We start from the raw sequence: 12,423 nt of genomic DNA, 5'->3' as shown, positions 1-12,423 counted from the left end.
CTAATGTAGTTGCCGAATCATTTTTAAGTAAATTTTAAATAATATTTCAAATATTCTTTTTACTGTTGTTTTTCTTTCAAGGTTCTTAGTTTTATATATTTTCTAGAATTGCATTTTATTATTTGATATCCAACAGCTTTAAATTAGTACAAATTTATTAAATAATATTCCATTCGTCCCCCAATGATTGTCATACTTCATTTTTATCATAAATGGTAGGTAGGACTCACATTCCACTAACTTTTCCAACACACTTTTCTTTACAATTTTTAAAATTTGTGCCCGCAATAATAGATTAAGAGTGACAATTATTGTGGGACGAAGGAATTAGTATTACTACTCAATTTAATTTCAAGTAATGCCGTTATTAATTAATGGGAAGTTATATGGTTTTAGGCACTAATTTAAATTAAGTGAATTTATTATAATTATTGTACAAATTATAGCATGTATCAATGTATAATTCCATTCATGAAAATTAATTTAATTTAATTTAAATTTAATTCCTATCAAGACTTTGCAGCGTAAGTAATTATTAATGAAATGCCCGAATAAGTTCACTAGCCTAATTTGGTTGAGAGGTTGTAACGTAATATATACCTAAACCCTCTATAAATATGTCTAATTTGATACTTTCTTACTCACTTTTTCATTGACTTTTCCCTTTCTATTATTGAATTTTCTCCAACAAGACATTGTTTTCCATATGAATATCACATTCCTTAATGAATTATATAGCCTAGCAATACTCCATCGGTCATCAAAATGAGATATATACGCGTTTTTGAGATGGCCAAGCCCGACGACAAAACAATTGTCATTGCGTGTGTTCTATGACAAAATGGTAGGGTTATAGAAGAGGAGAGTTTTGTTATTTTTTGTTTGAAGTTCTTATATAGCTGGAGTCAATCCGACATGATGGAGAAGATAACGGCAACATAGGGCGATCAAAGGGCTGAAGATGATGAACGAAAAAGGAGGCAAGCAGATAAAAAAGGTTGGGAGAGATTAGAAGGAAGATGAAGGCATATTGGAATAGAAGAGAAGATCGATGTAGATTAATTCTTAATTAGTAGTAATAAGCTTTTTTGTTGATTCCAATCAGTTGGTCATTTTATTTTATTGAGAATTTTTTGCTGAATTTACTGAGCAATATTTTTTACAAATTTGTTGATTTCAAGTAGACATGGCCACGGTTCAAAAACCGCCGGTTCCGGTTCGTCGAATGCTTGAACCGTAACCGGCCTGGATACTGGTTATCCGGTTCCGGTTTAACCGCCGGTTTCGGTTACTAACCGCCGGTTTTTCAGCGGTTCCGGGCCGGTTCCGGTTCTTATTTTATTTTTTTATTTAAATCTTTTAGTTATAACTTTTAAATTCTATAGTAAAATCCAAAGAGACTTTGAAAAAGGTCGAAAACCGCCGGTTTCTGACCGAAAACCGGCGGTTTCCGATACCTTTTCAGACCCTACGCTGCAACCCTACGCCTACGCCTGCAACCCTAGCCTTGAACCGTCGGGAACCGGTGGTTTTGTGTCAGAAACCGGCGGTTTTCCGACACAAACCGACGGTTTTCCGACCGTTTTCAGCCCTACGCCTGCAACCCTAGGAACCTACCGGCGACGACTACATTTTCCCAGTTAACCGCCGGTCGTTACCGGCCCGTTATAAACCCTAAACCGAATTTTGAATCGGAACCTCGTTCGGTTCCGGTTCCGGTTTCGACCCGCCGGTTGGGAACCGACGGTTAACCGTCGGTCCGGTTGGGTTTGGCCACCTCTAAATTTTCAAGTGATATTTGATTTTATATATTTATATAATGAATTTTTGGTATATATTTTATGCTTTTGGATTTTGTATGATGATATGTTTATCATTTCAAGAATTATTTCATGATGTAAAATACGCATGAGGAAAATTGAAAGAATCGTGCAACGCACGGATGTGATACTAATTTTACCATAAAGGTCCACTCTCGAGTATCACCGTTTTATGGATATAAAGAGGGAAAGCTATCACTCAGCAAAATATACCCTTGATGTTTTGCATCCATATTGATAACTTTAGTCTCCTTCAGCACTTCATAAATGATCTTCTTCACCCTGTGTCTGCCATGTAGCCATTGATCAGGATATAAAAGTGGGAGCACAACCATATTGATATTGTCATATTTGCATAACTATCGTAATACCTAGAGAATAGCTAGTAGAATCTATCTAACTAGATTCAATTTTGGTGAGAAATATTATGAAACTGCACGAAAAGTCAGGTAAACTTAAAAACGTTAAAAAAAGAGGTTGAATTGCAACTATCCATGCATTGGCCGAATTGGATTGCCAAAACACTCACCCACAAGAAACTTGAAAACTATATAACTAAATCCTAAGATATTTATTTTCTTCAAATTTCAGTATCCAATCATATTGGCCGACTTGCATATTGTATGGGCCCGAACAATCCAGCAGCCCGATTAGGTCTAACTGATTATTTTAATTTTAATTTTAATTTTAATTTGAATAGTGCTATAAATTTTATATTTGAACCGACTCTATGTTTGGGCTGGATTAACCTCGTCAAATTCGATTATTGGATACGAATTTTAGTTATTCAGAATTCTAGTTTCTAGATATTAGAAATAGGTACAGATTCGGGCATTATTCCCTTTGATGAATTAGGCAAATTACCGCCACATTTCCCCCCTCTCTCTGTCTCTGCCCTAATTAAATCCAATTAGGGTCTCAGATTGATTGAATGGGCGATGGAAACGCTGCACAGAAGGGTGGAGACTTGGATCAGAGATCACAGCACCAAAATCCTCAAGGTCACGTGGCCTCAGCCATGGCGGATCACTGTCAAGTGGCCTTGGCAGGACGGCCGCCGCGAGCAGCAGAGGAGGCTCCAGGAGGAGCTCGACCGCCGCAAGAAGCAATGGCATGAGCTCTGCGCCGCCCTCAAGGCGGAGACGCTCTCCGATTTGCAGGAAATCTTGTGCTGCATGGTCCTCTCCGAGTGTGTATACAAGGTGCTTGGCATTGTCGCTTTTAAAACTCTGGTTTCGACTTATTTGAGTTTTGGTCAAAATCTGGTGAACTAGGAGTGGTGCTTTGATTTCTCCTTTTCCTTTTTTAATTTGCATATATATGGTTTCTGTTTTGAGGTACATCACAGTGCATTGTCATTCAGATACTTTAATTTATTGGTTTACTCCCGGTAATGAGGTTTAAGAGTCCATTTTTCGTTAAAATGGATAGTAGTATGATTTGTGAAGAAATGGAATTTGTATCGTTGTTGCTAAGCACTATTTGATTTCACAATCATCTGCTGAAGTTTCGGGTCGTGGTATACCATATATAGTTGTATTTCTGTCATTCAATAGATTGTGTTCAGGGGACCTTCCATATTAGTTTCCAGATTTGGATCTCGAAGCATTGAAACTAATTTTTTTGCACCTATCTTCTTTATGTGAATTGGGATTGTACTATCTAGTTTCTGAAATTGATACTCTTCTTGATAGAGACCTGCTGCTGAGATGCTTCGGGCGGTGAACAAATTTAAGGCCGACTTTGGAGGGCATTTAGTATCCTTAGAGCGTGTCCAACCATGTTCAGATCATGTTCCTCACAGGTGTGTACATTCACATGCTATTTTGGTGAATATTTATTCGAATGCATTTGTTCATTGCCCTCCGTCCCAACTAAGATGATATACACTTTCCTTTTTAGTTTGTCCCAACCAAGATGACACATTTTCTCTCCAATTAATACACCCAAGCACTTTTTTCTCTCTCCAATTAAATATTCAACTCTCTTTCTCTCTCCATTTAATACTTACACCCACTATTTCTCTCTCCAATCAACCACATTAACCAACAACTCCTAAAATCCCATGCCAACTAATAAATGTATCATCTTAGCCGGGATGGAGGGAGTAGTATTTAATTGTCTACGCTCTACGGCCCTTTTTCATGAGGCATGTTTATGCTTTCTTATTATTGTTCTATTTTCTCCACATACTGGTGTATAAGTTCTCTTTTTTGCTTAGCTTCACTCTGATCCTAATTCATAGGTATCTATTAGCTGAAGCAGGAGACACTTTATTTGCCTCCTTCATTGGGACCAAGCGGTACAAGTAAGTATGGTGCATATACTTTTGGCTAGATATTTTTTTTTCTTTCTGAAATCATTGCTTGAATTGTGCTTTGCTTTCTCTTTGCTGCTACCTGTTACAAAGGGATATCATGGCTGATGCAAATATATTTCAAGGTGCCATATTCCACGACAGTACAACGGAAGACATAAATAGAATGGATTTTACAGAAACTGATGGTCAAATGAGTAATGGGGAGAACAGCACAATACATATCGAAACCAACTATAAACCAACAAATTCCGCCCCAACACCTGCCGTTCATCGGGTACTTCTATGACATTACATTTTTATACTGATATGTATCATCTCTTATTCACAGGGGATGCCCCTTTATTTACTGCTGAAGCTACCTTTTCTTTTATGCTTCATTTGTGGTTAATAATATTTATCCATCACTAGGGATTCATGGCTCGTGCTAAAGGAATTCCTGCATTGGAATTATACAGGCTAGCCCAGAAAAAGAAACGAAAACTGGTGTTATGTGGACACTCACTTGGTGGAGCAGTAAGTTTGTCGCTAATGTAAAATTAGCTCGCGTTACCTTTATGTTACTGGGTGAAGTTAATCTAATTTTCTTTTAGGTAGCTGTTTTGGCAACCCTTGCAATTTTGAGAGTCATCGCTGTTACATCTACGGATAAGATACAAGTGAAGTGTATAACATTCTCCCAGCCGCCAGTGGGAAATGCTGCTCTTAGAGAGTATGTCTACCGATCTATATGTTGTTCTTTATTAACTAATTTTTGCTTGCAAGAATTCTGACATGTTTCCTTTCAGCTATGTTAACGGAAGAGGATGGCATCACTATTTTAAGACCTATTGCATTCCTGAAGACTTGGTGCCTCGAATATTATCCCCCGCATACTTTCATCATTATAACTCACAGAACCCAACAGGGTTGGCTACGACTGAAACTTCACCATCAGTGTCAAAATATGTTGAAGGATTTGAGAAGCAGAAGGCGAATAGACAGAAAGAGAATGAAGGGGAGCAGTTGGTTCTGGGTTTGGGTCCAGTGCAGAATTCTTTTTGGAGACTTTCTAGACTTGTTCCTATAGAAGGTCTTCGGAGACAGTTTTCTAATAAAGGAAATAGAGTTGAGCCAATTGAAACATCTGCCACTGATTCTTCTGCTACATCAACTATCGATGACTTAGTTACTACTCCACAATCTCTTGAAATAGAGGAGAGTTCAGACGGCATTTCTCTTCGGCCTTTACCCAATAAAAGTGAAGACATAACTGGAGGAATGAAGAATGACAAATCATCTGGTGCTAGTAATACTAGCATTGGGGATAAGAGAAGATGGCGCAGGATACCTTCCTTACCATCATATGTACCATTTGGTCAAGTAAGACTATCGGTTGATTACATTTTCGTTGTTGTTCTCTTGTTTGCTCATTAAGGTGGCAACCTAACTATGATTGTTGAATTGAGCCTTGTAAGTCTGGCTTCTTTTGATTTATACGAAATGGTTATTCACTAATATGGACATGCATCTAAAACCACATGTTGAATCTCAGATGCTGTCAATATATGATTTCTTAATCAACCGTGTTGCATTCTTTTGTAACAGCTTTATCTTTTGGGAAATTCATCTGTGGAATCACTATCGGGTTCAGAATACTCAAAATTGACATCGGTAAGATGAGTGCTTGTTAATATCTGCCATGTAGACGTCTCTTCGTGCTCCTCTACAGGAGCTTTTGGACCTTACGATTATGTATCATATACAGTTTATATAGCCATCCAACCTGAACTTAATTATAAAATGCATCATATACAGTTTATATAGCCATTCAATCTTGAACTTAATTAAAAAGTTGTCATTTTCAGGTGAGATCTGTACTTGCTGAAGTTAAAGAGCGTTTCCAGTCACATTCCATGAAATCATACAGGTCCCGCTTTCAAAGGTATTACTTTGAACCTCGGTATTCCTTTTCCCCATGTTGCTGTTTTCCAGTTATGTTTGTCAACCCTAAAAATTAAGTACTCCCTTTAATTCAGTCTTTTTTTTCGGCACGGAGATTAAGAAAGAGATGTTTAGTGTGTTAAGTGGAGAGCGAATAAAATAAGAGAGAATAAAGTATGAAAGAGAAATTGTACGGAGCATTGTTTTTTTGCCAAAAATAGAAATGACTCAATTATCTCGGAACATCCCAAAATGCAAAAACTACTCAATTAACAAGGAATGAAGGGAGTAATATTTTGTATTTCTCAAGTCATCTTTTCTAGTCTCTCCTTGGCTAAAAAGTTTGTTCATCTGAAAATTGGCAATTGTATCTCTATCTCTGCGCAAACGAAAAACAACTATTGATATCTTTGAAATAATATGGTTGTTTCAAAACATTTGAGGCCGTATGTTTAGTTTTGCCACATTGTTTCATTGTCACACGTGCCACTGACTCAATCGTATAGAAATTGTCATTTTCTCATGGAATCCTGTAGTTAATTAGTTATTTGCTATAACTTGTTATTTCTTACAGAATCTACGAACAATACGTAAACGAAAATGCATTTTCGTTCTTGGGGGAGCAAGACCTGCAATTTCCCCAATTGCAAAAATGGCTAGGAATTTCAGTTGCTGGCACAGTTGAACTTGGGCATATTGTTGACTCTCCAATAATCCGGGCGGCTACTTCTTTGGTTCCTCTGGGATGGACTGGTATTCCAAGCGAGAAGAACGGAGATCAACTGAAAGTAGATGTATCTGGTTTTGGATTACATCAATGTACATTGATTCAAGCTCGAGTGAATGGTAAATGGTATTTTTCTTGAACAATGAACTGCCTATTTACAATATTCATGAATCATATGTCGTCTCACTTGTAGTTTGCTTCTCAGTCTCATCTTTATTTCTCTGGTTGAGCCTTGCCCCCTCAATGTATAATAAGTGGCATATGACTACTAATCTATAGCGACTCTCTTTTCAAGGCAATTTCACAACACTGGAATATTTACTCATCCATGATTGATCCACCAGGTGTTCAACTACTGTGGAATCTTTCCCTTCTCCACCAACATATTCTTCACAACATGAATTGCAACAAGAGATGCAGAGGTTGCGAATAACTATAGGAGCTCCATTAAAACGACCACCAAAACATCAAATATGTGATGACACATTGATGCCTGCTTTCCTTTCCATTGATCCAAACTCTGTTGATCTGAAGTTGAAGAACAGGTCTCTAGAAATGGAGGAAAACTTTGTCCATCCTGATGGCCTAAGTGATTTTGTTGTATTTTGTACAACAGATTTTTCTACTGTTGCGAAAGAGGTTCATGTAAGAACACGCAGGGTGCGGCTAATTGGCATTGAGGTGATTGAAAATTGTGTGTATTGTTTTGTGCATTGAGAAGCATTCTTTTTTTCTCCATCATTTTGTAATCATTGAAGCTTGTGTATCTTGTAGGGTGCCGGTAAAACCTCTCTTATGAAGGCTATTTTGAATCAAGGAAGAACTACCATGACAAGCCTTGACGCTTTTCCTATGGATGTTGATGTCCGGGAAGGTATTGCTGGTGGCTTGCTCTATTCAGATTCCACAGGAGTGAATCTGCAGGTGTTTACCTATAACTGCTCTAGCATGTATAAGTTTGAATTCATTTAGTTGAATTGAACTATTCTTTTATTAGGTAGTTAGCATTTCATGTACAAGTTGCTAAGCCAACTATCTAGCGGCATGATTTTCTTATTATTTCTTATTATCAAGTCCACCTTCTCTCTGGTACAGAATCTGAATCTGGAAGCCTCAAACTTCAGGGATGAATTGTGGAAGGGTATCCGTGATCTTAGCCAGAAAACGGATCTGGTTGTTCTTGTGCACAACTTATCTCATAGGATACCCCGGTATGGCCAATCAAATGCATCACCACAACCAGCTCTGTCACTACTCTTAGACGAGGCTAAAACTGTTGGCATCCCTTGGGTTCTTGCTATAACAAACAAATTCTCTGTTAGTGCACACCAGCAAAAGACAGCTATTAATGGCGTATTACAGGCATATCAAGCCTCTCCTACACTAACCGAGGTTGTCAATTCATGCCCATATGTAATGCCCACCTCAGTAGGGGTCGAACTATCATGGCGTGCTGAAGACACAGTCCCTGATAGGAAATCTGTCGGCCGAAGGCTAATTTTTGCCCCACTCAATCTTGTTCGGAGACCTTTCCGAAGGAAACCATCAATTCTCCCTGTTGATGGTGTAACATCTCTTTGTCAGCTTGTCCATCGTGTGCTCCGAAACAATGAGGAAGCTGCCTTACAGGTAAAACTTTTCTGAATTTTGGTGCCTAAATTCTAATGGAGTCCATTCACTTCTATCTTTCTCTTATATTTATGCCCTTATACTTTTCTGAATTGAAGTACTAGGATCTATTTATCTACTATATTATACAAACGAAAGTATAATAACTCAGTTAAAAACGGTGAAGAAGTATATAACTACTTGATCATGGACATTTTTGATTCTTTGCTTTAATTTCTTTCATTACTCTATAGGAACTTGCTAGAGATAGGATTTTCTTTGAACTGGCACGAGAGCGTGCAGCTGCTGGAAGAGCAGATCGAGATGCAGCAGCTAAGTCGAATACTTTAGGTGCAGCAACTGTTGGCGCATCTGTTGGAGCCGGAGTTGGGATCTTATTGGCAGTTGTCCTGGGAGCAGCCTCGGCCTTAAGGAAGCCATGAAAAGTAGGTTGTCGAATTTATTTTTTGTAGATGCTATATATTCCTTGTACATATTTAGACACGAATAATCCATATATAATCTATTTTTAATTTAATTCTTCAATTTTTTGGATGAGTAACACGAGTTTTCATTAGGCAAGTAAGCACAGAAGCATTTGGTTTTCTTAGTATGGAGATGAATGAATGATTGCTCATGAGAATCTTATTTACTAATACTAAAACATTAGTAGTATAGCTTATCTTATTGAGCTGTCCCTGTATAAGTGCTCTAGTCCAAAAAAGAAATATTTTATGCATAAAATTAGTCAAAGTTTAGTGAATCCTATCACTTTACACGCAGCTTAACTTTCTCATTCCACTTATAAAGGGAGGACAATAGAATACTTCAAAATTGGCCAAAAAAAGCAGTGAAATGAAGTTGTTAGTTATTACTTGGACACAATTGGTAAACTGAATAGGATCCACAAGACTGAAATAATCAACACTATATATGTAAATAGTAATGCTATTTTCCTTTTGTGACAAAATAAATGATACATATAAGCCAGTACAGCAACAGAGAAATAAATAAGAGGCATTCCCACACTTATCAACCTAACTTGAACAACATGAGAAATAGCTTTTCTGCTTCGATAAATCAAGGCTAACACGATTGACAGATAACTCTGCTTTATACGAGTCGGAGCTGAGGATTTTCCTGCTCACTTTCTCGTAGATGTCACGGATAACAATCTCAAATGCCTTGCTCACGTTAGTCGAATCCAAGGCAGATGTTTCGATGAAGAACATCCCTTCTTCTTCAGCCAACTCCGTGCCCTCCTCTGTTGTCACCTCTCTGATGCTCTCCAAGTCGCGCTTGTTCCCCACAAGCATCCGTGTGACTGCAGTGTCACAGTGAGCTGCATTTTGGTCGAGAAAAATCAGAATGTCACTTAAGATAGAAATTAAGACCGAACATCTAGCACCAAGACACCAAAACACCAACAGCTACACAGGTGCCAAAACTATCAAGATAATCACTAAAACGTTGAGAATCGTGGGATAGGAGCTAGGGCGAAATGAACAAGGAAAACTAATCCACAAGGCAAAAGTTCAACTAAAACTGGATGTGAATCAGCTGTTCGACGTATAGATATATAGATAAGATGTGTGACAGTCCATTATCTCCAAAACAGAGCAAGAAATTGTGACCTCTACCAATCCCAACTTCAGTATTCTAGTAATGCAAACCAGATAAAGCTAATTGCAATGTTCTAGTCTGCTTGAACATCGAGTATGGCTGCAGACTACCTTCCTATCAATGGAGGGAAAAAGGAAACTCATGCGGTAGTAAATTGGCGTATTTATAATTAACATGTACAAATAGTACTACGATCATCAAAACTAAACAAGAACTTATCCCCACTGATCTCAGCTTCAATGTTCTAATCATGCAAAATAGATAATCAAACTGCAATATTCTAGTGCTAAGATCACGATGCAAGGTGAATTGAACGTATCTATCTTAGATTTGATGATTGATTAGCTTGAATAGATATTCGCAATCAACATGAATGCAAGTAAAATGTGCTTATATGTTTATGGATAGTCGTAGATTCGCACATACAGAAACGAACATATGTAGAAAGTGGAGAATTTAAAGATAAATTTGCATATAGAGAAATGAATAATTGTAGGCTAGAAGAATAAATCCAACTGAGCAAATTGATAAGCTTCAACAGTCTACTTTTTTGTTCTTCTTCTGATTTTCTACTTGAATTCTAACCAGATTCCATTGAAGAGAGAGAGAAAGAGAGATTACTATTGAGCTCATCGAGCCAACGCTTGACGCTATCGAAAGTAGTCCTCCGAGTAATATCATAGACGACGAGAGCTCCGACGGCGCCGCGGTAATAGGCGGAGGTGACGGCGCGGAATCGCTCCTGGCCGGCGGTATCCCACACCTGCGCTTTCACCTCCTTCCCGTCGACCTCGAGCACCTGCGTCTGGAACTCTACTCCGATCGTGGCCTTGGAGTTGTGGTCGAACTCATCTCGAGTAAACCGCGACAGCAAATTCGATTTCCCCACAGCGGAATCGCCGATCACCACTATCTTGAACAGGTACTCTTCACCACTCTCTTCCGCCATAGACGAAAAGGTGCTTCGATTGATTTGCGATTCAAGGAAGAAAGAAACAGTGTGGACTGTAGTGGACTTTGGCGGCGTGCTGCTCAATTCAAGGATTCATAAATTCGTCTCTTTTTTCTCTATTTAATTAAAATAATGATACGCATGCAAAGAAGAATCCTATTCCTAATTCCTATACAATAATTATTGGCAGTTGTGCCAAACAAATAGTAAAATATTTATCAGTTTCGACGTTATATTATAATTACCATAAACCACTTTTTTTTTTAGGGAATTATATTTAAACCACTAAAACCCTAAATAAAAATCTCGCCGCCGCGCTCACGCAAGGTAAATTGTCTTTTTAGTTGTTTTCAAATAAAGTGCTACTCTCAAAGTACCAATCATTCCGGCGGATGCGGAGCTACAGCCACCGCCGAATTAAGTGAAATTGCGTCACGTTATTTCTCAATTTGTACCATTCAGTTCTCTCAAATTTTCTGCAATAGCTTCGGCTGCCGGCTGTTATTTCCTCAATGCTAGCTATCGAGGTACGACATTTTTTACTGATATATAGTTTTGTTATTTGGATTCACTTTGCAAAGTTACAAAGCTGCTCAATAGTGGTGCGATCTGTACTCTCTAATTTCGACGTTGAAATCGGAAGCAAAATAAGTATGCAACCAAGATGAAGATGTATTATATGAGAAAATTTCTTACTGATATATGTATAGAAATACGAATTCCTAGATGTTGATGCTTTTATATGTGGATTTGGATGTGACAAATAATGCGATCATATTGTAGCTCTGCTCTATTTCTGTGAGTAGTAATGCTGTTGAGTTGTATTTATGCCAGTCTTAACAACGCATGAAGGATCCCCAAAATGGGGGGTAATCAAAGGCAGCTGTAATCCCCAATTTTCATCTTCCAATGCTTAGCTATGAAGCTTAAAACATGTTACTCTTTAACCTACTTCTTCATCACCTCTAAAGATTATAAGCAAGATGTTAACTTCCCAGTTGCAAGACTAATGTTTATGACATAAAGTCGCTTAGGTTGATTAGTGCCGTTAAAACACCTTATTTGCCGGATGGTGGATTTGACCTTATGGCCTGCGACGCCTTAATGAACGAACAGATCAATGATGGTGTAGAGGGTGTGATCATTGGAGGCATGACTGGACGCTAGTTGATTAGATGAGCTGGGATGAGCACTCCATGCTCATTGGTAAACCAGTTAGACGATTAGACTAGGATTTTGCAAGATGATCCTACTTGATGAACTTCCTTTTTATTTGTTGAATGGTAATGTTTTCATAGTTTCATGGAGTTTGTTTGTCCACAATTCCAAAGACATTCGAGACAAATGCTAAGAATGGATTGTGTGAAATTATTTGAAGAGAAACTAGGAGTTCTTTCTAAAAAGAGACATGGGAAGAGTATCGATCACAACAGACTGTTGAACTTCATTGAAT

At 38.1% G+C, this 12,423-nt stretch overlaps 2 protein-coding genes and 1 long non-coding RNA gene across 6 annotated transcripts; 2 read left to right on the top strand and 1 right to left on the bottom strand.

The window, feature by feature from the left end:
• The first annotated feature begins 2,612 nt into the window (after window positions 1-2,612).
• LOC125201120 lies at window positions 2,613-8,941 on the top strand. 4 transcript variants are annotated; one of them, XM_048099055.1, is made up of 14 exons: window positions 2,613-3,022; window positions 3,515-3,624; window positions 4,066-4,128; window positions 4,231-4,414; window positions 4,549-4,653; window positions 4,731-4,849; window positions 4,926-5,499; window positions 5,725-5,790; window positions 5,985-6,061; window positions 6,635-6,913; window positions 7,132-7,468; window positions 7,562-7,711; window positions 7,883-8,416; window positions 8,650-8,941. In XM_048099055.1, the coding sequence occupies exons 1-14, from the start codon at window positions 2,759-2,761 to the stop codon at window positions 8,836-8,838; spliced, it is 3,051 nt and encodes a 1,016-aa protein (XP_047955012.1). In that variant the 5' UTR covers window positions 2,613-2,758; the 3' UTR covers window positions 8,839-8,941. The 4 variants fall into 4 exon arrangements, with proteins under 4 accessions (XP_047955012.1, XP_047955014.1, XP_047955013.1 ...); XM_048099057.1 differs by having other exon boundaries at window positions 2,888-3,022; window positions 4,077-4,128; window positions 4,263-4,414; XM_048099056.1 differs by having other exon boundaries at window positions 2,888-3,022; window positions 4,077-4,128.
• Window positions 8,942-9,308: 367 nt separating this feature from the next.
• On the bottom strand, window positions 9,309-11,087 carry LOC125201332 (ras-related protein RABA5b-like). Its single transcript, XM_048099396.1, has 2 exons — window positions 10,640-11,087; window positions 9,309-9,737 (listed from the first exon to the last, which is right to left on the bottom strand). Exons 1-2 carry the CDS (start codon window positions 10,965-10,967, stop codon window positions 9,433-9,435), a joined length of 633 nt encoding a protein of 210 aa, XP_047955353.1. The 5' UTR covers window positions 10,968-11,087; the 3' UTR covers window positions 9,309-9,432.
• Window positions 11,088-11,118: 31 nt separating this feature from the next.
• On the top strand, window positions 11,119-11,904 carry LOC125201333. Its single transcript, XR_007172876.1, has 2 exons — window positions 11,119-11,497; window positions 11,805-11,904. It is a non-coding gene; the product is annotated as an uncharacterized LOC125201333 (long non-coding RNA).
• Window positions 11,905-12,423: the final 519 nt, after the last annotated feature.

This window comes from Salvia hispanica, chromosome 1 (assembly GCF_023119035.1).
Source record: "Salvia hispanica cultivar TCC Black 2014 chromosome 1, UniMelb_Shisp_WGS_1.0, whole genome shotgun sequence".
Taxonomy (NCBI): Eukaryota; Viridiplantae; Streptophyta; class Magnoliopsida; order Lamiales; family Lamiaceae; genus Salvia; species Salvia hispanica.
This window is presented reverse-complemented; position numbering and strand designations above follow the sequence as displayed.